This window comes from Scophthalmus maximus, chromosome 13, assembly GCF_022379125.1.
Source record: "Scophthalmus maximus strain ysfricsl-2021 chromosome 13, ASM2237912v1, whole genome shotgun sequence".
In the NCBI taxonomy this organism is placed as follows: domain Eukaryota; kingdom Metazoa; phylum Chordata; class Actinopteri; order Pleuronectiformes; family Scophthalmidae; genus Scophthalmus; species Scophthalmus maximus.
The window spans coordinates 4,547,475-4,570,773 of record NC_061527.1 but is presented as its reverse complement, the minus strand read 5'-3'; the positions used below and the strand labels follow the sequence as shown (position 1 = coordinate 4,570,773).

At 41.7% G+C, this 23,299-nt stretch overlaps 2 protein-coding genes across 3 annotated transcripts; both read right to left on the bottom strand.

The window, feature by feature from the left end:
- Positions 1-394: 394 nt before the first annotated feature.
- On the bottom strand, positions 395-7,366 carry tm4sf18 (transmembrane 4 L six family member 18). 2 transcript variants are annotated; one of them, XM_035648145.2, is made up of 4 exons: positions 6,977-7,358; positions 2,846-2,914; positions 1,873-2,015; positions 395-1,403 (listed from the first exon to the last, which is right to left on the bottom strand). In XM_035648145.2, the coding sequence occupies exons 1-4, from the start codon at positions 7,154-7,156 to the stop codon at positions 1,205-1,207; spliced, it is 591 nt and encodes a 196-aa protein (XP_035504038.1). In that variant the 5' UTR covers positions 7,157-7,358; the 3' UTR covers positions 395-1,204. The 2 variants fall into 2 exon arrangements, with proteins under 2 accessions (XP_035504038.1, XP_035504039.1); XM_035648146.2 differs by lacking the exon at positions 1,873-2,015 and having other exon boundaries at positions 6,977-7,366.
- Positions 7,367-10,783: 3,417 nt separating this feature from the next.
- On the bottom strand, positions 10,784-21,944 carry LOC118318629 (glutathione hydrolase-like YwrD proenzyme). The gene is made up of 12 exons (XM_035648462.2): positions 21,719-21,944; positions 20,735-20,888; positions 20,501-20,654; positions 19,288-19,494; positions 17,349-17,501; positions 17,176-17,263; positions 15,061-15,232; positions 13,609-13,765; positions 12,381-12,512; positions 11,994-12,078; positions 11,308-11,403; positions 10,784-11,064 (listed from the first exon to the last, which is right to left on the bottom strand). The coding sequence occupies exons 1-12, from the start codon at positions 21,816-21,818 to the stop codon at positions 10,916-10,918; spliced, it is 1,647 nt and encodes a 548-aa protein (XP_035504355.2). The 5' UTR covers positions 21,819-21,944; the 3' UTR covers positions 10,784-10,915.
- Between the last annotated feature and the right edge of the window lie 1,355 nt (positions 21,945-23,299).

Sequence of the window (23,299 nt, the reverse complement as noted above, 5' to 3'; positions counted from 1 at the left end):
AATATAAGGAAATTGCCTCAACACGGCGACATTGTGGTAGACACTTGTAAGATTCAATGTCATTTACTGAAACACGACTTGTCCTGTTTTGCATTGGGCCCTGATTTGGATCAATAACAGGCAACTCGGGAAATTCCAGGACACAAATTCCGGTGCAGGAGTTGATTACAACACACACCGCTGCGTACACAGCCCCACTTTTTGACCCACACACACGACGCTCCTCTGCTAAAAGAGTGAGTGGGGCCAAAAGTATTGAATAGAGAAATAATGAAGTGTGATAAGCTGCAGGTCAACTGCCTTTGCTCCGACTGCCCCGAGAATATCTTGACAATCATTTGCGTTGTTTCCATCCCAAACATAATCAAACACTTGACAAATGAAATGGAAACTGTTTTTTCTTTTTCTTTTTTTTTATTCAAGGCAGCACAAACAAAACATACATTATAAAAATATGTCACTAAAATATATATAAAATGTCTGTTAACACTAATCTGAAAGAAACAGAGACGCAACAGTTTTACGGTGAGAATACTGTGGAAATCAAAACAAAAGCACACACACACACACACACACACACACACACACACACACACACACAAAGATGGTCCAACACAGTGAAGTTGAAACCACAGAATAACACTGAACAGAGAGGAAACTTCAATGCGCTTTCATGACAACTGTCAGACAAGATGGAACTTCTTTAAAAAATATTTATCAGCCCTTACAAGAACACTTAACATTATCCTATGGTTGATGTTCATGTTGAACACACTACTGCGTGACAGCTGTGTAATTGCTTCAGTGAAACCTATTTTCATGTACACTACATTTGGTTCTTATTATTTCCATTATTAATGATATAATAATCATCATTATGACGATCTTGTCCTTTTGCTCTTTTACCACCCTAGCAAATGAAGCACATCCTCTTCTTCCTACGGAGTTGACAGGACACACCAACACACCAACACACCAACACACGCACACCTTAATTCTAATGGCCAAACATCCTGGTGTCATCGATGACTGCATGGTGATATTTCGCTCTTTGAACAGTTCAAAGGGCGAACTGAAAGCTTGAAAAGGGTTACACGTGGCCGACAGATGGTTGTCCAGACGTCCGTGACGGTATGCATGTGTGTCTAAATGGTGTTATCATGTTGCACTCGCGCGTGTAGCACGTGTACACGTGTGCGCTTGTCTACGCGTTGAGGCTGTACTCCTGCTTGTAGCAGCAGGGCCGGCAGACGGCGTTGACCAAACCGCTCCCCAGCTGTAAGAGGCAGAGGATGAACTCCAGCGCAGCCAAACCCAGCAGGACGCACAGCAGAGTCACGTTCCACTCGACGATGCGAAGCGGCTGAACACACCGGGACCAGGTCTCCGGCTGCAGCAGATACCTGGAGCAGGAAGAGAGAGGGTGAAGAGTGAAACACAGAGAGGCAGAGCGAGATGCAGCGAGGGGCATCGGGAGGTGACATGCACTCAGGTGTCAAGTACAGAGTTATTCCCTTTCATACAATCTCAGAATCCGAATCAGAATTACCTCTATTGTCATTGTATGTACATACAGCGGAATTTAAAATGCTACTCTATGGTGTAAACATAAAAATACTAAAAACACACATTCACTAACAACATTTGAAACAGTTAGTCACCTGATCAATTAAATCGATTAACTGTATTAAATCTATTCTTTTGCCATTTACCAAAGAAGAAGCTGAGGTCAAATCATTCATTTTTTAAAAAGTGTGTGCTGTCACTTGGTTTGTCGTATAACTTTTAACACAGCATGAAGTACAACAACTGCTGCTGTTCTCACAGGAGACACAGTACAGTACAGTACAGTACAGTACAGTGTCTTCCTACCTGCCCCCCTGGTCGGCAAAGGGGTACGACCAACCACGAGCGGTGAAGCACTGGGGACCCTGCAGCAGGGTGAACCCCGAGATGACGAAACAGTAGCCGGACCCGACCAGGCCGACCACGGCTGCCAACACGGACCCGCACATCTTTGGGGGGAAACACAAGACACACAAAGATCACGCACGCGCCTGGAGGCCTGTGTGGACATTTGTGTGAGCGTCCGTGCGGAGAAGCAGCTGTTTGATTTCTGGAACAGGGACAGCTGTTACACACACATACACACACACACACACACACACACACACACACACACACACACACACACACACACACCATTGCTGTTTGTATTGTATGTATTGTGGTTTTATGTGGTTGTGTTTTTACGCTGCTCCGTCGCAACAGTTTCCTTTTGTGGGATATAACCATCTGAGTTAAACAAACACACACACACACACACACATTGTTTGAACTGCATGTGTTGTGTTAGGGTTTTACAGTATCTGGTTGTGTTTTATACACACACACACACACACACACACACACACACACGCCGCAGCTGTGGATGTGACTTGAGCGGCGCGAGCCAAGCTTTATTCGTCGCGCGTTACCCAACAACGGGGCCCCTTGTTGAATTATCGTATCGAATTATCATTCCACCCCATTAAAGACGCAGTGTTACCTGGCTTAAAGACAACTGAATTATTTTTCCAAAGTAGCGAGAAAGAAAACGTAAATGGCCGAACATTGTGAGAAAACGGCGAAGAGAGAAGACAGTCGGGGGCCAAAAAGAGACTTATTTCGATTCAGAGAAAGGAACAAAGCGACTGAAGGTGAAAAAGAGGTCAGCGAAAAATTAAGACCATGCAGCTGTCGATCTGTACTTCACGCACTAACGTCTTCACTGTCGGACCTCATAGTCAGACTGTGGTGCGGACATTGCGCCCAGTACATAGACAGGAAGCAACAAGCAGCTCACCATCAAACTCTCGTTCCAGCAGCAGCTACATTTCCCCAGAGTGATGAAGACAACAGCTGGAACCAGCATCTGGAAACAAACACGAGACGGACAAGTTCAATGTTTCCGCCACGATTGCTGAAGAAAAAAAAGACACTTTTAAGATTCGGAGACAAAAAGCAGCAAGAGGTTATTAGGAGGCCTGAGCTTTGCTCTTTTGGTCACATGCTGCTGTGCGGACGGATTGACCTTTTGACCCTGCTCCTCTTTGCAATAGCGGTTACTCGCAGCCGCTACTGTAATTCTAGTTTTCAACAAGCACCGTCGTGATGGCAGAAATAGTGTCGCTGTCCTTTACTTTCCTTGGGAGAAGAAGTGTTGCTCACATGGATGACGCCTGAAAAGACCCGTCATCCAGGAAGTAAACATGCTGGGGTTTGTACCGTCATGCTCCTTCCACACAAACTGAAAAACTCAACCTGTCATGGGCTTGAGGATGTGACGCATCGCCCCTTGATCACAACATGCGTCGCCTCGAGGAAGTAATCGAAGTGAGGTCGATACATACTTCGCACGACGAGCGGCGATTATTAGTAACAATAATGATGATGATAGATGATTGATGTTGTTCGCTAAAAAAATCCATCCTCCTCTGTGTATGCGGGTCATTTCAGGACACGGTTAAACGGTCTTATCAGCAGTATCACTTGTGCAACAACTGTTGTTGGCGTGCGAGCATTCAGCTTGCGTCAGCTGTCACTCCCTCATCCACTCGTTCACAAGTTTCTATATTACAATCACTACAATCTATATACTAGACAGTGGACCGTGAACTTTGACTTTAGACTCATGGATGAATATCGTTCTGACTGACACGTGCAGAGTCGCACAGCAAATATTTCCCCATCCATTAAATGCGACTTGTGTATTTTGGAATAACAGAAGGTTTTGTTTTTGTTGTTTTGTCTTTTCGCTTCCGCTGTGGATTTTTTTTGCAACTTGCAACTTGCCACGGTCGAGTCGTAGCTGCACAACCATTAGGTTCTTGATTGAGATGTAAGATTAAAAAATGATTTATGACGGAACACAAGTAGTCAGTGATGAACAAACAACAACAATGGCTGTCGGGAATCCTGCATCCGTTTGTGTCCAGACTCCCTTTTTCCCCCTCTCTCCTCCTCTTTCCTGTGCTGTTGTCTCTCTCTCTCTCTCTCTCTCTCTCTCTCTCTCTCTGTCTCTCTGTCTCGCAGCGGTCACGGACTTTAAAATCGCATCCTGACCGAAGGGAGGGGAAGTTCCCAAGGTTCTACACACGCACAAAGATCATAGGCGTCACTACATACACATCCTGGATGTCCCCCCTAAAGAGCCGTCCTTTACCAGAGGCGGAGAGAGAGAGGGGACTGACAATGCAGAGGGAAGTGCGCAGCTCGGGAGGAAGAGAGACAGAGGGGGGTGGGGGTACGAGGGAGGAAGAGAGACAGAGGGGGGTGGGGGTACGAGGGAGGAAGAGAGACAGAGGGGGGTGGGGGTACGAGGGAGGAAGAGAGACAGAGGGGGGTGGGGGTACGAGGGAGGAAGAGAGACAGAGGGGGGTGGGGGTACGAGGGAGGAAGAGAGACAGAGGGGGGTGGGGGTACGAGGGAGGAAGAGAGACAGAGGGGGGTGGGGGTACGAGGGAGGAAGAGAGACAGAGGGGGGTGGGGGTACGAGGGAGGAAGAGAGACAGAGGGGGGTGGGGGTACGAGGGAGGAAGAGCGTGGACCTCAGGGAAGGAAGGGAGCTAAAGATAGATTCTTCTCAGAAGGTTTCGGTTTGATCTTTGACTCAGAAAAAGTTCTGTCATTCCACAAAGAAAGGAAAAGGCCACGGGGGGGGAATGGACAAAGGAGGAAAAACATAACTGAAGATAAATTCACGTATGCTTCTATGCATTCCTCAAATATTTATTTTATCACAACTGAGGCACCATCCAAGCTGCCATGCGTGATTTGTCTCTTGATGGTCGTGTGTATTTCTTACATTTTTTAAAGTAATCATCCTGTTACGAAATGCTTAAAAGTAAGATGTTTCGTTTTGCATCGATTAAAAACTCAATATTTGGTCCATAGTTCGGATTTAAAAGAATATACTGTATATTCCATCCAAAACAGAGTGCATAATCCATCACTTTCATTGTGAAACAGCTGCGGGAAGGGAAGTGTCATTAAGGTTCAGATTTCTCTTTCATATCGCGTGTTTGGATTTAATAACTCCTCCGATTCCATTGGTCGTTTCTGGTGGTGGTTCATCGCTGCAACTGTAAATGAAGTTTTCTGCTAACGATGAATACGGTCGCAGCGACTTGTTTAAAAAACCTGTCGCCCACTGTGCTTGTGTCGACACCGCACCGCTGCAGAAACGAACAATTCTCCATGAGACGGTCAAATATCATATGCAGCTGCATGCTAAGATGTTCTAAACTCCTTTATACTCTCCAAAAAAGTTTTCCTGAGAGTGAACCTTCATCAGGGATAATCTTGTCTGGGGATAAATTAAAACAAAACACAGGCTCTCCTCTGTTCCCTGCTTTAGAAAAACCAAAGTGAAAGAACAGCCCCCCCCTTTCTGCTCAGTCGGAGGATAAACCCATCCGATCAGCTGCGCACACAGATTAACTGCAGACTCACACACAACACGCCACTGTTCTCGACGCACAACGGCAAACACACTCGGCCTGTTCGGTGTCCAAGGGGGGAAACAATTATCTTTTGGTCTAAAAATCATGTTGTTTTTTTTGTTGTTTTTTTTATGAGCCAAATCTTATGATGCGCACAGTCATGCAGGAATAAACAAACCGACAGAGAGACGGCCAAGTTATGAATCCTGTTGACTTTTTAATAGGAATTTCCCAGATCTATCAATCTAAATAATCAGCGTTGGTCTTTCACACGGTATAATGAACACACCCTGAGAAAAAGAAAGAGGCGTTAGTCTCCATGCTGGTTATTCTCAAAGAACGGTTCAGTCTCTTCTGAAGAATTTCCCCGTCACATGGTTCAAATGACGTCAAAGAATGTCTTTCATATATTTATTTTTAACCAGAAAGAAGAATGCAAGAAAAAAGAAAGAACAAATCTCCGTACTGATCCATTCTGTGAGTTTCTCTCTCTCCACCGCAACCTGGTTTGGTGCCAGCAATTCCACAATTCCATGAAAACATCTTTCGCCTCTTTCAGAAAACAAGAAGCAAATATGATTATTATATAACGGTTGGAACAATGTTGTCCCCCTATTCTAAACCATATCCTCCTTTATCCTTTACTTCTGTTCCTTCATTATGGTTGATGAGGGTTTTTGTCACAATCACAGTGAAACGTTTTATATTTTGATATAGAAAAGGACTTATTATTTTATCGTATGACATAACGATACGTATCTTTCCATTGGGTAACACAAAAAATTGTGTGATAAGTCACAGTCCTGTCAAACGAACACATAACTCTTTAGTCAAAGTTTTGTGTAACAGTTTGTTGCCATATTTTTTTGTATGACTCACTCAGACCTCAGTCTGTATAGAAATGATGGCAGAACATTGCATTTGAGTATGTTTAGTGTTGTTTGAATGTAAACTGCTTCTTTTACACTCCGATTCCCATTCAAGTGGCAGAACATGGCTCCGCTCCCAAAATTGTGGCGCCCAACGTCGCCGCCAATGTTCCCGATTCGAGATGTTTTTTTGGGGATTGTTATAGAAAAATGAATCTTCAGTAAAACTATTTAAATTCAAACACATTCCACAAACTGGATGAACTGCATAAATCATAAATATAAAGGAAACGTTCGACTCCATCAAGTGGAATGAAAGTTGTCCCTTGATACTTATCTTGGGATTTTGAAGGTTCCACTGATTCTTATTGAAGTTTCCACAACATTTAATGTGTTTCATTTATGTGCGGACGAAATATTGGTGATGAAATCAAATCAATAGAGCTTCGTATGCCGTCATCCTGTCTTCAAATTTCAAATTTGCTTTGGATTTTCTACCCAATTGAAGATAATCTGGCCAAAACTGTAAAAGGCATGGATCCGAATAAATCCTATGAGAAAATCTAGAAATACACCAGAATATTGGACTAGAGGACGTCATCGTCATAGTAAAATGTAACTCACCAGCAGTCCCCCACCTCCTAGTCCACCAAAGTACCAGATGTAGCTGGCCAGGCGGTCCTGCTGGATGTAGTGGATTTCTCCCATAGGAAACAGCAGCAGCAGGTTGGCAAGGATGCAGCAGAGGGCCAGAGGCAGCAGGGCCAGACCCAGAGACCTGGCGAAGCCCACCGAGCAACACATTGTTCACCCAGAGGCACACACACACACACACACGCACACACTCACAACTGCAGGGAGCAGAGGAGAGGACTGGAATGGGGCGAGGAGACCCGCGAAAAGACAGTAGGAGGGGAGGGGAGGGTCAGGGCAGCTGTGGGGACGGGAAACAAGAACAAGTGACGAGAGTCTGCTGGATATGTGTGTGTGTGTGTGTGTGTGTGTGCGCTGAACAGATGCTGCTTCCCCTTACTGAGGGAGTTCTGCCATGACACAACGTGCGCCGGGAAACACACTCACAGGAAGGGGACTGACCAATCGCTGAGCTCAGCCAGAAATGGGGAAAAATCCCACAAGTTGTGTGTGAGTGTGTGAGTGTGTGTGTGTGTGTGTGTGTGTGTGTGTGTGTGTGTGTGCGCGTGTGTCACAGCCTGTTAGCCTGCAGGGCCTCACACTGCACGCTGTACAATTAATATTCAGAATTACTGAGTCATATAACAACCGGTTTACATGTTTAAATACATAATCAGTGCATTCTTTCCCTAATCCCTTTTTCCTACACACGGTGAACAGTCATTCGTACAGTGTATCCAATGCACAGCTCCCCCGAGTTGAGTCTGTAAACTGTAAACTGTCACACAAAATGAAAAGGGAAGGTTCAGAAACAAGGTCCCGTTGCTGAAGGTGACATGTAAGATCATTCTGTCCCACCATCAGTTCAAAATTCAAAAGATTGTCATTAAAAGTACAGACAGTGGCCTGAAACAATTAGTTGATTGATAAGTTGACTAATAAGCAAAAATATTCATAAAAAACTGATCATTTAGGTAAATCTTTAAGCAAAAAGGCCCTTCACGTGTTGTTCTTGTACTGCACTGTAACTTTATCAGTTTTTTAATATTAATAGTGGGTATTCAGATGCGACATATACTGTAGATAGTTGGTAAATATACTAAACTAATACAAAAAAAAGTTCTCACAGCATTCAAACATTATTTTTTATGTACGTATATGTACGTATATGTATGTATATATATATATATATATATATACATATATTTCTCTCTCTCTTCTGTGACGGTATTTTCTTATTTCCTCTTAATGATTGTGTTTTAACGTAATGTCATATGTGTTTCTTCTCAATGCTTTTAATGATTTGCGTAACGCACCCTGACTGGCCTTGTTGTTGAAATGTGCCGCACAAATCGACCTGCCGTGCCTTGCCTACGAATGTGTTGTCGGGCGCTGCGGCGGGATTCCCGTGTCAGTCGATCTACCTAGGTCAGAACGATGCGGTAGATCAGCAGCTCAATGCAGGGCGATGGGCCACAGCATGACTCAAAAAGGGTGCTGGGACTCTCTGTCGCCGCCGTGGCCCAGTTTGCGAGCCGCTCTTTAATCCCGCCGGAATGCCGCACATCCAGATCAACTCTGCTCTTAGGCTAGAGACTGACCACTAACGAGCTAAAGAGTCAATTAAGGAGCAACAGACAATGTGAACACAAAGTCTGTGTTTGGGCGACGGGACATATTTGTGGGGGGGTGGACACGGGCGGTGCCAGGAACTCGTAAGCAGGTCAACAGCGAAACAAAGTCCGACATTGGTGTTTTACCACATGGAGCGATTTGCCCCGAGGTAGAAACATGTTTGAGCTGCTCAGTGGCTTAGTGGCTTAAAGTGCTGTGAACCAACTCACTCTGGGTCTTGTCGCACAATAACGTTGATATCATTTATTCTGTCCGTCTGTCCGCTGTATTTATCCCGTCTGTGTGGTTCCACCTCAAAGATAAAGCTCATACATAAACACAAAATATTACTATATCCGTAATATACGTTATAAACTACGAGATGTTGAATGAGTCATTAAATGGGCTGGCTCCAACCGGTCTATCTGACCCCTTACAGCCCCACGTCCCATCAAGGACCAGTTGCTTCTGGTCTTCCCCAGGTCAAGGTTGAAGCAAAGGGCAGATCGTGCCCCTTGCGGTTGTTGCCCCCAAACTCTGGAACGAGTTGCCTCCGCATGCGAGTCCGGCCCCTACACCTCCTGTCCTTAAACCATCAGCTTAAAACACAACTGGTCTTTGTGTTTTGCCGTGTAGTACTTAGGTGTCTTTTGGGGATATTTTTTTATTAATGTACAGCACTTTGGTCGACTGTTGCTGTTTTTAAATGTGCTCTGTGAATACATTTGATTTGAGATAAAACTCTTGTGCACATTTCGTTCGCGTTGGCGATGCTGCAAAACGCTCGGAATGACAATCCACTAAATGGTTGTTCTGACATGTTGTACAAAGTCTACAACATGAAACGTTAACAACATCACATGACTGATCAGTGGTTATGATGACGTCCTGCTGTTGACGACATAAAGACGTAAACTGTTAAATATTGTCTATTACTATTATAAAACCGACCATCTTATTAACATCTATGGACAACCAGCACTATAGAACAGACCCAAAAACATTGTTTCTGAACTCTCACTCCCAACAGCATTAACAAGTCCTAGATTTTATTTTAAGCTATTTTATTTTATCTTCTTTTTTTTTAAATAATAAACCCAAATGATGTGAAGACGATTAATAGGCTCCATAAACAGAGAAGCAGTCGTGATCTTGAGAACAAAACGTTAAATGAACATTTTATTTGGAAAAAAAATTGAAAAAAATCATCATGATTTCATTCAAAATCACTGTTGAATCAGTTTTTCCACAAACTGCAGAAGCAAATACATTTCATCTTAAAATGTAGGGAAAATATTTCACATCACATTACCACACGATCTAAACTCGGCAAAAAAAAAGGCCACCTAGAGTTCATCTTCCTCATCAATTGACGTAGGATGTTGTGTTTGTAATGATGCTGTTACCATTTCTCACAAACACCAGATGAGCAGCGGCTTATTAAAGAGATAATTATCTCAACCAAAAGACCGACATTAATCCATTAATGCATCAATTGGTATGAAACACAATGTTGCAAAGAAAAAGGTGTGGAGGAGACACATGAAAGGCAGTGCCGATGGTCCGATCACAAACTTGAGAAATATGGTTCACAGATCAATTTCAAACTGTGTGTGAGGAAAGTTTTGTTTCTTTCCATTCTAATAAGGTGAGGCACCATTCTGCTGCTATAGAATATTTAACTGACTACATAGAGTAGCATTAGAATTTGTGTAAGTTAACATAAAACGGAAGAAATCTAGTGAAGACAGATGAGAGAACACGATGTAATGAGGCACTTCTGCGACGATCATGTAAATCTGAATCCTTGTCATGTCGCACAGTGAATTAAAATCAATCATCTCATTAAAGAAGAAGAACAAGAATCCATTCATTTTTGAAGTGGATTTGCATAAACGGGCGGACTCTGGATTATGTATTTTTTTCCACTTCCTTCTCACAAGCGCCCTTCTAGTTTTACATCTACACTCGAAGAGATGAGAGGAGCTTAAGCACATATGGAAGGATGCAACTAAGGATTATTTTCATTATCGATTCATCTGTCGATTATTTTCTCGATTAATCGATTAGTTGTTTTGTCCATAAAATGGTGAAAAATGTCGATCGTGCTTCCTTAAACCCCAAAGATGATGTTTTGTTTTGTTCACACTCCAAAGATATTCAGTTAATCGTCATAGAGGAGCAAAGAAACCAGAAAATATTCACATTCAAGAAGCTGAAATCAGAAAAAAACACTTGAACCGATTAATCGATTATCAAAATAGTTGGCGACTAATTTAGTAGTCGATTATTAATGTTGCAGCTCTACAGTTATGTCTAGTATCCCTGAGCACATCCGTCGGATCTGGGGTCCGATCCCGCCCACAGCAACCTGGTGGTCGGACGGTCGCCTTGATTGACAGATGGATCCCACCAATCCCCCACTGTGATGATCTGTCCCCGCCCAAACTGAGACCTCCTGTGGCCTGTGTGTGTTTAAATGAAAATCAACGGGGGGGCACACAAACGGACATCTTTTATGTCTCTGTCACTATTATGCATTTTTAAACGAACATATTGCACGTGTCATTATCATGGGATTATCTGGTTTGGGGTGTTGAGTCTGTTGGGCCATTTTTCTCAATTATTGAGATGGTGTTGGGTCTTTTTGTATTTTTTATAACCAGCTACTGATTTATTTACAGTTATTCTGTGAATAAATGAGGTACCTGTGACTGGCCAGTTGACTTTCTGTCCCCGTCTTTTCAGCTCCTCAGCTACTTCCTGGTCGACCCCTTCCTCCAGATGAACCGACCACTCATCAGCTACACAAAAAATGTTGGATCAGACACAAAATATGGGACATAGCTGGATATTTCCCACTAAACTACATCTAAAATAAAGTTACAGCACACAAGACATGACAATTGTTAACTTCAGCTGTAAACGTCTCCTACCAAGCTGCTTACCATGACCGTACTGGGATTACAGCCAGCGGAAATCATAATTATTTAAAGCTATGTTTAAGTGAACACAAATCACAGTTACACCAACACACTGCTTTCTGTATATGAATATACAAATCTTGTGTTTGTTAATGGATCAGTTGTCCCGTGACGGACAGTGATAGTAAGTTGAATTAATTAATTTAAAACAAATGTCACGGCTGTTATATTTTTATGCAAACACTGATACAACAAATATATTATATAACAACCGAATGAAATGAATGTCAGAGTGAATTCCTCATAAGAGGAAGAAAACCAACATGCGGTATTTTGTATAAACAAACATTTATATTTCAAAAAATGTTTAGTTGTAGGTAAGACATTTAAATGATGCTAAAATCTGTTTAAAATTTCGTGTGCATATGTGTTTGTGTGTGTGTGTGTGTTGGCAGGGATTGCGTACATACTTTTTTGGTCGTACTCTACGTTGACTCTCGGTGCGTCCAGAGCTTGTTGAGGATTCATCCCGAACTCCAACATGTTCAGCAACACCTAGACACGTCATCAGCCTCAGTTATGAACTTATAAAAACATTATATGTATATGTGCTAAGGCTGAACCTGGACCGCCAAGGTACCAATGTAAAAAAACAATTCAAGTCCCACTAATATGATGCAACAATGTATAATGATATGGAAAAAAAAAAAAAAATCACTGACAACCAGACAAATCAAAACTGGATGTTTAGCAACAAAAGAAAGGTAAGCTAAATACTGACGACATACCTTTATCTGAAAGCTCATTTTTCTATAACGCTTCACCTCACTCTATTGTGTACGCTAACGTCTGCGTACCTGCACGTGTCCTTGTGTTTGCATTAAAGCGCCCATCACCCCGAGTGCGGCGAGCAGTTGTGGTTTTTGTGACTCGGTCGCAGAGGCAGTGAGAAGTGCAGCTATTATGGTGTGATAGTTGGCGCCGCGATTCTGGATGAGGCAGACAAAGAGTTTTCATACGTTATGATGATACCAACCATAAATCAACCTTTTCATTTAATCCTGTACTTCATCATTTAAATGTTTGTTTTTTTGAGAGAAAGGCTCTAAATTCTTTAATAGGTCTATGGACATTAATTTCAGAACATACATCTGGTTCATAATAACAAAGGTTTCAGGTTAGACAGACACACAAGGGAGTCTCTTTTCATCTTTTGAATATGCTAAGTATGTTTTATTTACAGTCATAACTCTATTTTGATATCATGCAGTTGCAAGCAAAAAAATAATAATTTAAGTGCTGATATGAGGCTTTCACACGCTATCTCATTAATAATTATTTTGTCTAGAACCCAATCGCTTTGTCGGTATATGAGCCTTTCACAAGGCCTTTATGTTTGCCGATTTGCACCAATGTGAGAACTTTTATTTTACAGAATAAACAATGCAGATAAGATGTGCATTTATGTTTACATTTTACATAAGAATAAAATTGTTTATTTTCTTAATTTAACTGCTAGGTATTTGGTTGTGATTTTGTGTTTTTCTTTTTCTATTACAGTTATATCTGTATTTGTTTTTCTTCTTAACATCTGTATCGCCGTCACCCCCCAAAAATAAAATCCGTAATATATATTTTTTTAAATAAACTTTTAAAAGTGTGAATTATTATCACTTTCACTGATTAACAGGCATCTATATATTTCAATTAAAAATACATTTTTACATCACATGTAAAAAGATTGAATTATAGTATAATTTCTGGTCTTTTTCTCTTGGTTTTGTTAGTATAAAAAGTTAAACAATATTTTTTACATCATTTTTTAGTGCTCGTCACCAAAGACATGTACATTTTTAAAGGTGCCTTTTGTCTTTTTCTTGCATTTTGCGCTTTCAATTTTGTAAGAATGACAAAATGATCAGTTAGACGTATAGCTCAGTTTGTAAAAAAAAAGAAAAGAAAATGACTACAGTCTAAAATGTCCTAAAAATTTAAATAAATGAAGAGAAATTTGTCAGATCCACTGTCATACCCATCACACACACAAACACACACACACACACACACACTCCTGACGGTTCACACCTGTAGTGAGAATCCACAATCCTTTGGGATTAGCCCCGTCCCAAAGCCCATATAGGTGCTGTTGACGAATGAGCAGGCATTACCCTCGCTGTCAATCACGCAGAAATAGACCGTGTCACTTCCTGGCATTAGGCCCGGCTCCAATCCCTCCATTGCGCTACAAATTACAAACACACAGCAGAAAGAAAACTTAAATATTGAAGACACAAATAATTAATGGGTGGAAAAACCCCAGAGGTCCAATCGTTTGTTGTGCAATATCCAAGAATAGGGAAACAAATACGGCAAGAAATATCAGAGCTGATAAAACAATATGAAGGGATTTGAAACACTTTGCTTGGCACATTTTTTATTCTGTTTGTTAATGTCAAACGTAAATAATCTGAATTGTTTGAATGAGGATTTTTGTGTCACTTTAGCAGGGACTGAATAAATAAAACTGAAACTGAAAACAAATGAAATATGTTTAATGATTGTTCTTCAACAGCAAAACAAAAGCCTCTCTCCGCCTATACATGAAACACATCCGCTATGAAATGGGTAATCTTTTTACAAATTTGGGTAATGTTTACGATTCTCAACACAAAAAATATTCTCCTGTGTTGGCTGAGAAATCTGACCTGCAGGTAAACCCAGCTTTTGAAGTCACCAGGTTATTGCAGCGCATGTACAGTAAACATAAGTTGTAATTTCCTGCTTTCTCCCAATTTCTCTCAGCTATCTGCTTCATTACGTGCATGTAAACAGACACGTGTCTGTCTCGATCTTTAGCGTTGAATGAGGCAGAACAGTGTATAATTAGTATTTGTGAGTGTTGCATTATGTAATAACACACACCCTCAGCAATATAAGGTTGTTACGGTACAGACATCATCAGAGAGTCCAACGGAACATGTCATAACGTTGATTGTACACGATCATGTGTTGTTTTATACTCTTTATAATCTGTTTGTTTTACAGCGGACAAAGACTTACAGTTCAAAGTCTACGGCTCTGGCCAGTATATACATATTGTTGCCAAAAATATATACAACTCTCTCTCTCTCTCTCTCACACACACACACACACACACACACACAGCAGACAGAGCAGTGAAGGAGGGAGGACGCATGAAGGGATTATGTTGTAGGATAGTAAAAATCCACAGTCCTATCTAAAGTCAACAAGGGCTAACTGGTACACACTGGTACTAACAGACACGCGCGCGCGCGCGCGCGCACGCACGCACGCACGCACGCACGCACGCACGCACGCACGCACGCACGCACGCACGCACGCACGCACGCACGCACGCACGCACGCACGCACGCACGCACGCACGCACGCACGCACGCACGCACGCACGCACACACACACACACACACACACACACACACACACACACACACACACACACACACACACACACACACACACACACACACACACACACACACACACACACACACACACCTGTCCATGCGGATGTGCTGTGCTCGCTGATGGCTGTAGCTCTTGTCCAGTAAGGTCTCGACAGGGATGGTCACATGGTCTGGATCGCCCAGGTAACGCAGAGCATCTGTTAGTGCCAGACGCACAGACTCCACCAAAACATGGACGTAGTCTGGACTGTTATGGCCCATAGCTACACGTAGAGACACAGACACACACACACACACAAACAAACACACACAGGTGCTTTAATGTTCAGTACGCCAGTCAATTTGTACAAATCACTTTAGACACCAAATATTTCATAACTCCCTCTACTACTTTGAAGGAAAAAGGAAAGGGGGACATACACACATACAGTATACAGTACATACTGAATAAATGTTTTCCTTATTTAAAGAGTAGAGTATCTGACTACTTTTGGATTTGCTCAATAGCAGAAGTCAAAGTTTGTATCGGCCAAATCACAGTTTTGTTATATCGGTAAAGACAGAAATAGCCAAACACACTATTTACGTCAAAAACTGTACCTCGACCAGAAACCCGACTCTATGACCCAACACTTGAACAACTAAGAAATGTAATAAAAAAAAAATACTACAACTGTTCAGCTTCAACTGATTAGAAAACCTTTTTTTCTTTTGTTCACATAAAAACCTTTAAAAAGAGGTTTGAAAACAGACATTTAAAAATGCTCCTTTTGTGTAGATCCAATCATCGTTTGTCTGATCACGTATCATATGAGACTGGAATATGCACCGTGGCATTAAAGTAAATTAACCCTTTGTAATTTCCACCATTTATCTACAAATTAATATCAATATATAGTCAGATCTTCAGCTAATTTGGTGTAAATTTAGCTAATAGAGGCTTTCAATTCAATTCAATTCGATTAAGAACAAACACACCACATTTTACTTTTACCACACAGCTCTATTGTTTATTTGAACACTATCTGTAGGTTGGAAATGCAAACGTCATGGGCAACTTGGCAAAGCAAGGCAATTAGTGCGGCACGTCATAACTGCTCCAGGCGAGCAGGTTAGGGTTTGTGGTTTAACTCTTCCCTTTTCTTAGCACCGCCCTTTGCACTTGATGAGAAAACAAACAGTGAACATTTGGAAGAAGATCAAAGAGATTTTCATCCGAGAGAATTCAATATCTTTTTAGTTTAGATAATACATAATCGTCAGGCCACAGTGCCTTATACAATTTAGGACGTTTTCACACCTACCTTGTTTGGTCCGGATCTTCGGAGTGTGAGCGTGAGAGGTTCCTCGGACCACGGGTCCAACTGAACCATGGTTCGGTTCGTTAGCAGTGGTTTTTTTGGACGGTTCGAACTTTCAGACCGATGACAGGTGGTTGAGGCATCCCACCAGTGACAGTGGAGAGAATGTCATGGTAGTAAGAGATTCTAAAGCAAGTCAAAATCTAATATTTCCTCACTGACGGTACGACTCAGTGACAAACAAGCTTTTCCTAAAGTCGCTTACTGCCCCATTAAGGCTCCTCTGCTGCCTCTGGGCCTAACCAGCTCCACACCAGCGAGGGTAACATGAATGCTGTAGAAGTGTATGAGGGAATATTACAGGGCAACGTCAGGGTGGCTCTCCGCTAATTTGTGTGTACCTTGTGAGAACAATGTGTTTTGTCGTTCAGCCCAGGGTTTGGCTTTTGTCCTGAGCATTTTGAGATGGCAGAGAGTCAGAAGTCATCGGAAGGCTCCGAGCTGGCGGTTCCTAGTGCTGCCCTAGTTTCTCTGACGGCGAGGAAGCCGCTTTGAATGGAGCCGATATGCAAATGGCAAGTGTGTTCGTGATAGCGGCAACAACCACAAAAGCAATGTTGAGAATTTCTCTTTTGTCCGATCGTTGCCGTGCGATCAATCAGCCAAACCTTAGCCATGTAGGAATTTTGCTTTGTGTGTTTTAGCATTTCAGTGCATCCAACCTTCCAGAGACGACCTCCAGGAGTTTTTTTTTACGGGGTCTAATCACCTCCACTGTATCGGTGAAAGCTTAAAATCTCAATACATAACACTGGGTTGTCCCAAATCACCCAAAGTCATATTCTATAAGACTTGTACACAAGATCCGACTGGACAGCGCTTTGCGTCTGTGTCCCTGCGGTCACCTTTGAGAGGGAAGTTGTCCAGGATGTTGAGCAGCAGCAGGGCAGCCAGTCCCTGACTGTTAGGTGGCGGCTCCCACAGACACACGCCCTGAGCAAACAATGGAGTCGTTCACTCTGCTGACCGACATATTGAAACACAGATACCGTGAGGCGTCTATGGCCACAGACCTCACCTTGTACTCTGTGCTCGCGGGCACGATGACCTCACTGTCATGGCTGCTGAGATCATCCAGGGTCATGACGCCCCCGTGTCGGCCGATGACGTCGACGATGGCTTGGCCCACTCGGCCCTGGTAGAAAGCTGGTTTCCCCCGTTCGCCCAGCTCCTGTTGACACATCGGCCCCCGATGACGTCACAATCAATCAATCTACTGTTCAATCAATGAACTCTGATGATTTAATATTACCACCATTTTCTTTTTAGACTGTTGAAATAAATGTCTTGGGACGACCTTTTAGCTTCTTAAGTTTAGGTTGTAGGTCTTTTTTAGTTTTAGGGCCTCAGGATGAGTCTTAGTTATTTGTAAGGTGTTTTGTAGGGGTGTCAATGTTACTGTACATTTATGAATTTGTCAATTTAAATACTGTCTGTTTAGTATTTAGGCCATCAGGATGTCTTATTTCACATATCTCCAATATGTCCTATGTAATGTATTTGTATTTTAAAACCGTTTTTGTGAATAAACTAAACTGAAAATCGATCTCTTTACATCCCGCCTGTCCATCTACATTAGAGACCTTTCAAAGACGTACACATATGTACCAATATGAAATATGTATGTAACAGTTATGTAATGTAATATATTTTATTTATCTTTTTTGATTCAAGTTCTGTATATTAACCTGTATTTGTATTTTTTTATTCATAGTTATTTATAATAAATGAATTGTGAAACTTAAAAATATCAAGCATCAATAAGATTTCTTTGTCATAAGAGTTTGATAACGACATCTTAGGAATCATTGCAATTTTTGGGGGGTGATATCTGCAAATATGTCGGTATTGTTACTAATATAATTATCAGCATCATCCCCCAAAAATCCATATCGGTCAGGCTATAATCTAAATATTTTAACTAAAGTAAACTAAATTATTTAACTAAACTTCATAACATAAAAATATATATATATATATATATATATATATTTTTTAATATGATGGTCATCATTATGCAACACCACACATCAAGTCTATATTTTATAGTTATAAGAACTGTAAAGTTATGCAGATGACGTGTCCACTAATTGTTTCAACTCCAATCGATGTTGAATGAACAGGAAGGCGTGTGCGAAGGAGTGACTCTTTCCCCCGCAAGGACAAAACACATCATAGCTGCTGAGGAATGACCCTTGTGATGCCAAAGAAACCACCCATCAATGAGGCTGAGGCCTCTGCTATTGTTTTCACTGCGCCAGGAATGTGTGTGTGTGTGTGTGTGTGTGTGTCATTGCTGTCATAGGTGTACTTTTTGTGGATTAATGCATTACTAATGAGTTAAAAAAGAGCAACAATTAGCGCATGCTTAAAAGGTGAATCACAAACAATACACACACACACGCGCGCGCACGCCCACACACGCGCACGCCCACACACACACACGGTGATGTCAGCCATTGTTTTACTGAAGAGTGAGCACAATTTAATGAATATTACATTTTCCACACATATAAACAATGATGGTCTCAAATTCACATATTTTAAATACCGCCTCCATGTTCACCCTTGCTCATATCCTTCCTCTCGCCCACTCTCCTCTCTTCTGTCCGTCTGCCCCCCCAGCAACTTTCCCTCGTCTAATTGTCCTTTCTTGTTGCCTCATTCAATGCTTTGAGTTCCTTGTTTTTTTTTCTTTTTCTTATCGAGTCCCACGTTCCTAGTGGGTTCAAGGTATTTTAGCCGGTTCATCCTAGGGTCAAATATTCAGAAGTCAAGCTTAGAAAAGTAAAACAACATCACAGAGGATGTGCTGTAAACACAGCTGTTTCTCTGGGGTTGAACATTGTTCTGTTTCCTTTTTGTCTTAAAAACATGAGCTCATAACAGTGCTCGTAAGATGACATCCAATTCTCTAAGGGTTTGTTTTTTTTTGTATTTGTTTTTTTTTTTTTTACCTTCAGTGTTTGGGCCAGGGCCTGGTTCCTGAATACTTGTCCACATTCGGGCGCATGATTGTCAATTAGCAGGTCCCCACCTAGTTCCTTTCCATCCTCTTTCAGAGCAGCCACCCACTTCGCCCAGTGGTGAGCCGTTACCCTGGCGACAGGAAACCCCACCTCTGCCAGTTCCACCGCCCCGCTCAGCACCTCCTGAAAGGAAAGCTAGGGAGGAAAAAGGCAGAGGAAACGCACACTTATTACCTCACAGGAAAGCTCCCCGAGCAGGAAGTGTGACTCATTGTTTTGAGAAGAAATACTCCATATGGAGGCTAAAATTGCTTTCGTAATTTCCCCTTATGATTTTCCAAAGGGGGAAAAAAATATCAATGCTTAGCTGTAATGTGCTTGTCCTTTCCTAAATCTACCACAAACCTCTCTACCTACTTCAACCTCTGTTAGTAATTGACAGCAATTTTCCACAAGACATTTTGAAAAGTCAAAGTGAGTAGTAATGGAATCACAATTATCTCTTTACTTTGCAAATGTATCCGTGAGAAGTGTATAATTACCGCAGTGCATCTGGGTTGGGTGACGGACAAGTTTCAAGAGACATGGACTGATGTGTGCTGCTAACGGTGTAATTATGCGACGGCTTCCACCTGAAACAGGAAAACTGCCCTTTCACATGTACACAAACTCAATCAGTGTGTTTCTGCTACACCTGAAGTATCATTGAGTATTATTATACTAGGCGTAAGGGAAAAAAATACGTTGTTCAGTTTCGGAATTAATATCATTTCTTTTCTTTTTTTCTGTCAGAGAAAAGCAACATCCCCTTGGAGACAACGTGGCCAATGCCCATGTTTTAAAGTTTTGCCCATATTTTTACGAACCTGTGGAGAATCTTCCATCAACGTCTACATTGTTCCCTTTTGAGCAAAACCTGAGGAAATATTGAGTCCAATGATATTTGGTCTGGTACCTGTGTACATATCCTAGATTCAAACAGTGTTTTGCAGTGTTTACATCTAGGTTGTATATGACATCATGTATATTTTCATGTCAGAGTGGCTTTTGGTTACCTGAGTGCTGCATAAAACACACATCAGTACAACCAGGGGCTGTTTCAGAAAGTTGGGTAAAGAAACTCTGAGCTTTAACTAAACCTGCTCTCTGAAACAGGCCCTAGTTCTACACGATTAAGATAAATAAACACACAAAGTCGAACCTTGCGACTACCAAACAGTTGTACGGTGTCCCACCAACACGCCGGGGCCCCTGGGACGGTTACGTTCAGCGCGTGAAAAGGTGAAGGAGGGGCCTCTGCAGAATAACCACGACCTTCCAGGAACTCCAGGGTCTGAGCTCTGGGTGAACGGCCGCTGAGGACACAGAGAGACAGGATCAGCTGATCCTTCTGTACTAAGAAGACAACAACAGCAGGGAAGAGAAGAGTTCCCACCTGCCGTTAAGTCCTCTGATCTCTCCAGTGTTTCCGTTGTAGAACAAGCAGAAGGCGTCGCCACCGGGCCCGGTGCTGCACGGCTCCGTGACCGCCAACGCTGCCGCTATTGCAACCGCGGCATCTGCCGCATTGCCGCCACGCTTCAAGACATCTGGATGCTAAACACATTTCCATTTAGTGATTTATACGACTGACTCACCAGATTGTGTTTTATCTGAAGTTACTATATTTAAGATTTAAAAATAGGTTTTCACAAGTTTCAAGGCAGGTGCTTCTTCTTATCATCCAAAATACAACAACAAAATCATTTATATTCTCGATTTTCTACAGTGGTATTTATCTACATTTATTTACATATTCACATTTAAGAAGCTGAAATCAGAGAATTTTGACTTTTTTTCCATTCAAAACAACTTGAACCAATTATCAAAATAGTTGCCGATTCATTTAGTAGTCGATTAGCTCTAGCAGGAATACATATAATTAAAGGCCTAAAACACCACAACCTTTAGGTTCCTGGTTCTAGACCTGTTTATATACAGTCTATGACTTTAAAATATAAAGATTTGCTTTGTCTTTGTCTTTGTCTCTATTTTTCATACAGTTATGTGACCTGAAAACAGTGTTATTGTGGGAATGCTGATTTTAATTGTCTGTGATTTGTATGTTTTTCTGAAAGCACTTTGTGAAGCTTCTTCTGAAAGGTGCTATTCAAATAAAATAATAATATTTATTATTATTATAAATATAAGAAACTAGTAATGTATCCTCACCTGTGGGAGTTGTTGTGGTAGTTTGGAAGCTAATTCACCACTATTAATAGATTGTCACGTTTTTGGGGGGTTTCACATGATGATCGTTTTCACTCGTTTTTTGCAAAGGAAAAATAAAGGGCTCGTATTTGTTTGTAAAAACTTGTAAACAACATTTTAAGCGGGAGTTGTTGTTGCCATTTGACTTCCGGGTTCTGTTTCCACTCACCCAGTCCCACGGTCGAAGCTAGCGGCTGACTGGACGCCACGCAGCCGCGTAAACACACCACGGGAGACCGACGAGAGGAGAAGGTCAGGTCGGGGTTCATCTCGTATTAAGTGACAACGATAACTGAGACAATTTGAACCGTTATAAAAGAAAAAAGCGTACTCGACGGTCAACTTCCGGTCGGTTACTCGGGCCTCGATTGGTTACACTCGGCGACAGACAGGAAGTGGAGATAACCGATGACATCGATGAGCGTCGAGGTTTCAGCAGCAGCAGCAGCAAAAAGAGTGTTTTTGGAATGAATGTGAACTTTTTACAATAAGGAAAATATCCACAGTGGAAATAAAATATTTATTTCTCACTGTAGAAAGAAATGCAAGCATCGTTGCTTCACTGTTTTACTGCAGACTGGTGAGATTAATCTGAGTTTCAAAGTTCACTCCTGACCTTATCAAGGCGGGGGAACAAAGGTCAAATCACATGCTGGTTTCAACTGGATGAATGAAATTGTTTGATGTTTCTATTTTCGTTTTTGTCGGCACAGTGATATCTCATCCATATCATTTAGTGTTGTCAAATGTGGAGGCTGATTGTAAATTGCTCTGGCCAAAAGCGTCAGCAAAATTAATATAATATAAAAAAATAAAAATTCGAAATTTGAAATAATCGAATAGACTATTCCATTACTTTTAGGTTATTATGTTTTCAGTTGTGACATGTTCCCAATATTTAATATCCTTAATTTCCATTTTTATTTAATCTGTAAAGTATTATATAAGAATTGGAGAGAGATCAGTTACTTGTTGAGTTCTGTTGTTACTTTCGGTGCAACGTGCCTGTGCCTGTGAAACCCTTGTTACATTTTCAGGAAATTATTACATTAAAGGGTGCCACAACCCTGACAACCATATTCTGGTGTTTACCTGCTTTTACTACCTGAAGGATAAGGAACACTCCTTCAAGTACTTAACATATTTTAGATAGGAAGGACAAGGTGCTTCGAAAGAGGCGTGAAGGAGTAGAGAGGTCGAGGACACACCCTCTCCCCCACAATTTCGCCTCGGGTGACTCAGACGACAAGGGAGGGGGCTCCAATGAACCAAGTGCCATCAATGGCCTTCATGATAATTACAGAAGAAGTTGAAATTGCCACGTCCCCTCTGGAAAAAAAAATTTAACGGGTGACACTGGATGATTGAGAATCTTGACAGATGGTAAAACATGAGCACAAGGGGTGTGGGTTGGTTTCTACAGAAGCTATATGATCGCTGAACGATAACTGAAGCTCTAATGATATAAAGAAGAAATATCCACCTGCAGTATTGTGCACTTTTTTATTACCATTAAACAAAAATCTACAAATCATGTAATAGAATGGATAACAGAAAGACTTTAGGTTTGTAGATCCTCTACTTGAAGCTCCAGTTCAGTTCAGATTTTGGTTTAAAAGGTCATTTCATCATAGGTCAAAAGAACAATGACGTATACAGCAATTAAAAAAGGGGGTTGACTGTAAGGCTTTCGGCAGTCCGATAGACCAAGGGAAGCCATGTTACTCACTCATGTATCTTGATCGGGACA

Coding starts and splice junctions, on each gene's coding strand:
- tm4sf18 (XM_035648145.2), bottom strand. CDS start 7,156: ATGTGTTGCTCGGTGGGCTTCGCCAGGTCTCTGGGTCTGGCCCTGCTG. Junction 2,016..2,845: donor GCTGGAACGAGAGTTTGATG/GTGAGCTGCTTG, acceptor TTCCCCCCAAAG/ATGTGCGGGTCCGTGTTGGC. Junction 1,404..1,872: donor TTTGCCGACCAGGGGGGCAG/GTAGGAAGACAC, acceptor TTCCTGCTCCAG/GTATCTGCTGCAGCCGGAGA.
- LOC118318629 (XM_035648462.2), bottom strand. CDS start 21,818: ATGAACCCCGACCTGACCTTCTCCTCTCGTCGGTCTCCCGTGGTGTGT. Junction 15,233..17,175: donor GGACAACTTCCCTCTCAAAG/GTGACCGCAGGG, acceptor CTCTACGTGTAG/CTATGGGCCATAACAGTCCA. Junction 13,766..15,060: donor CAGCACATCCGCATGGACAG/GTGTGTGTGTGT, acceptor TGTAATTTGTAG/CGCAATGGAGGGATTGGAGC.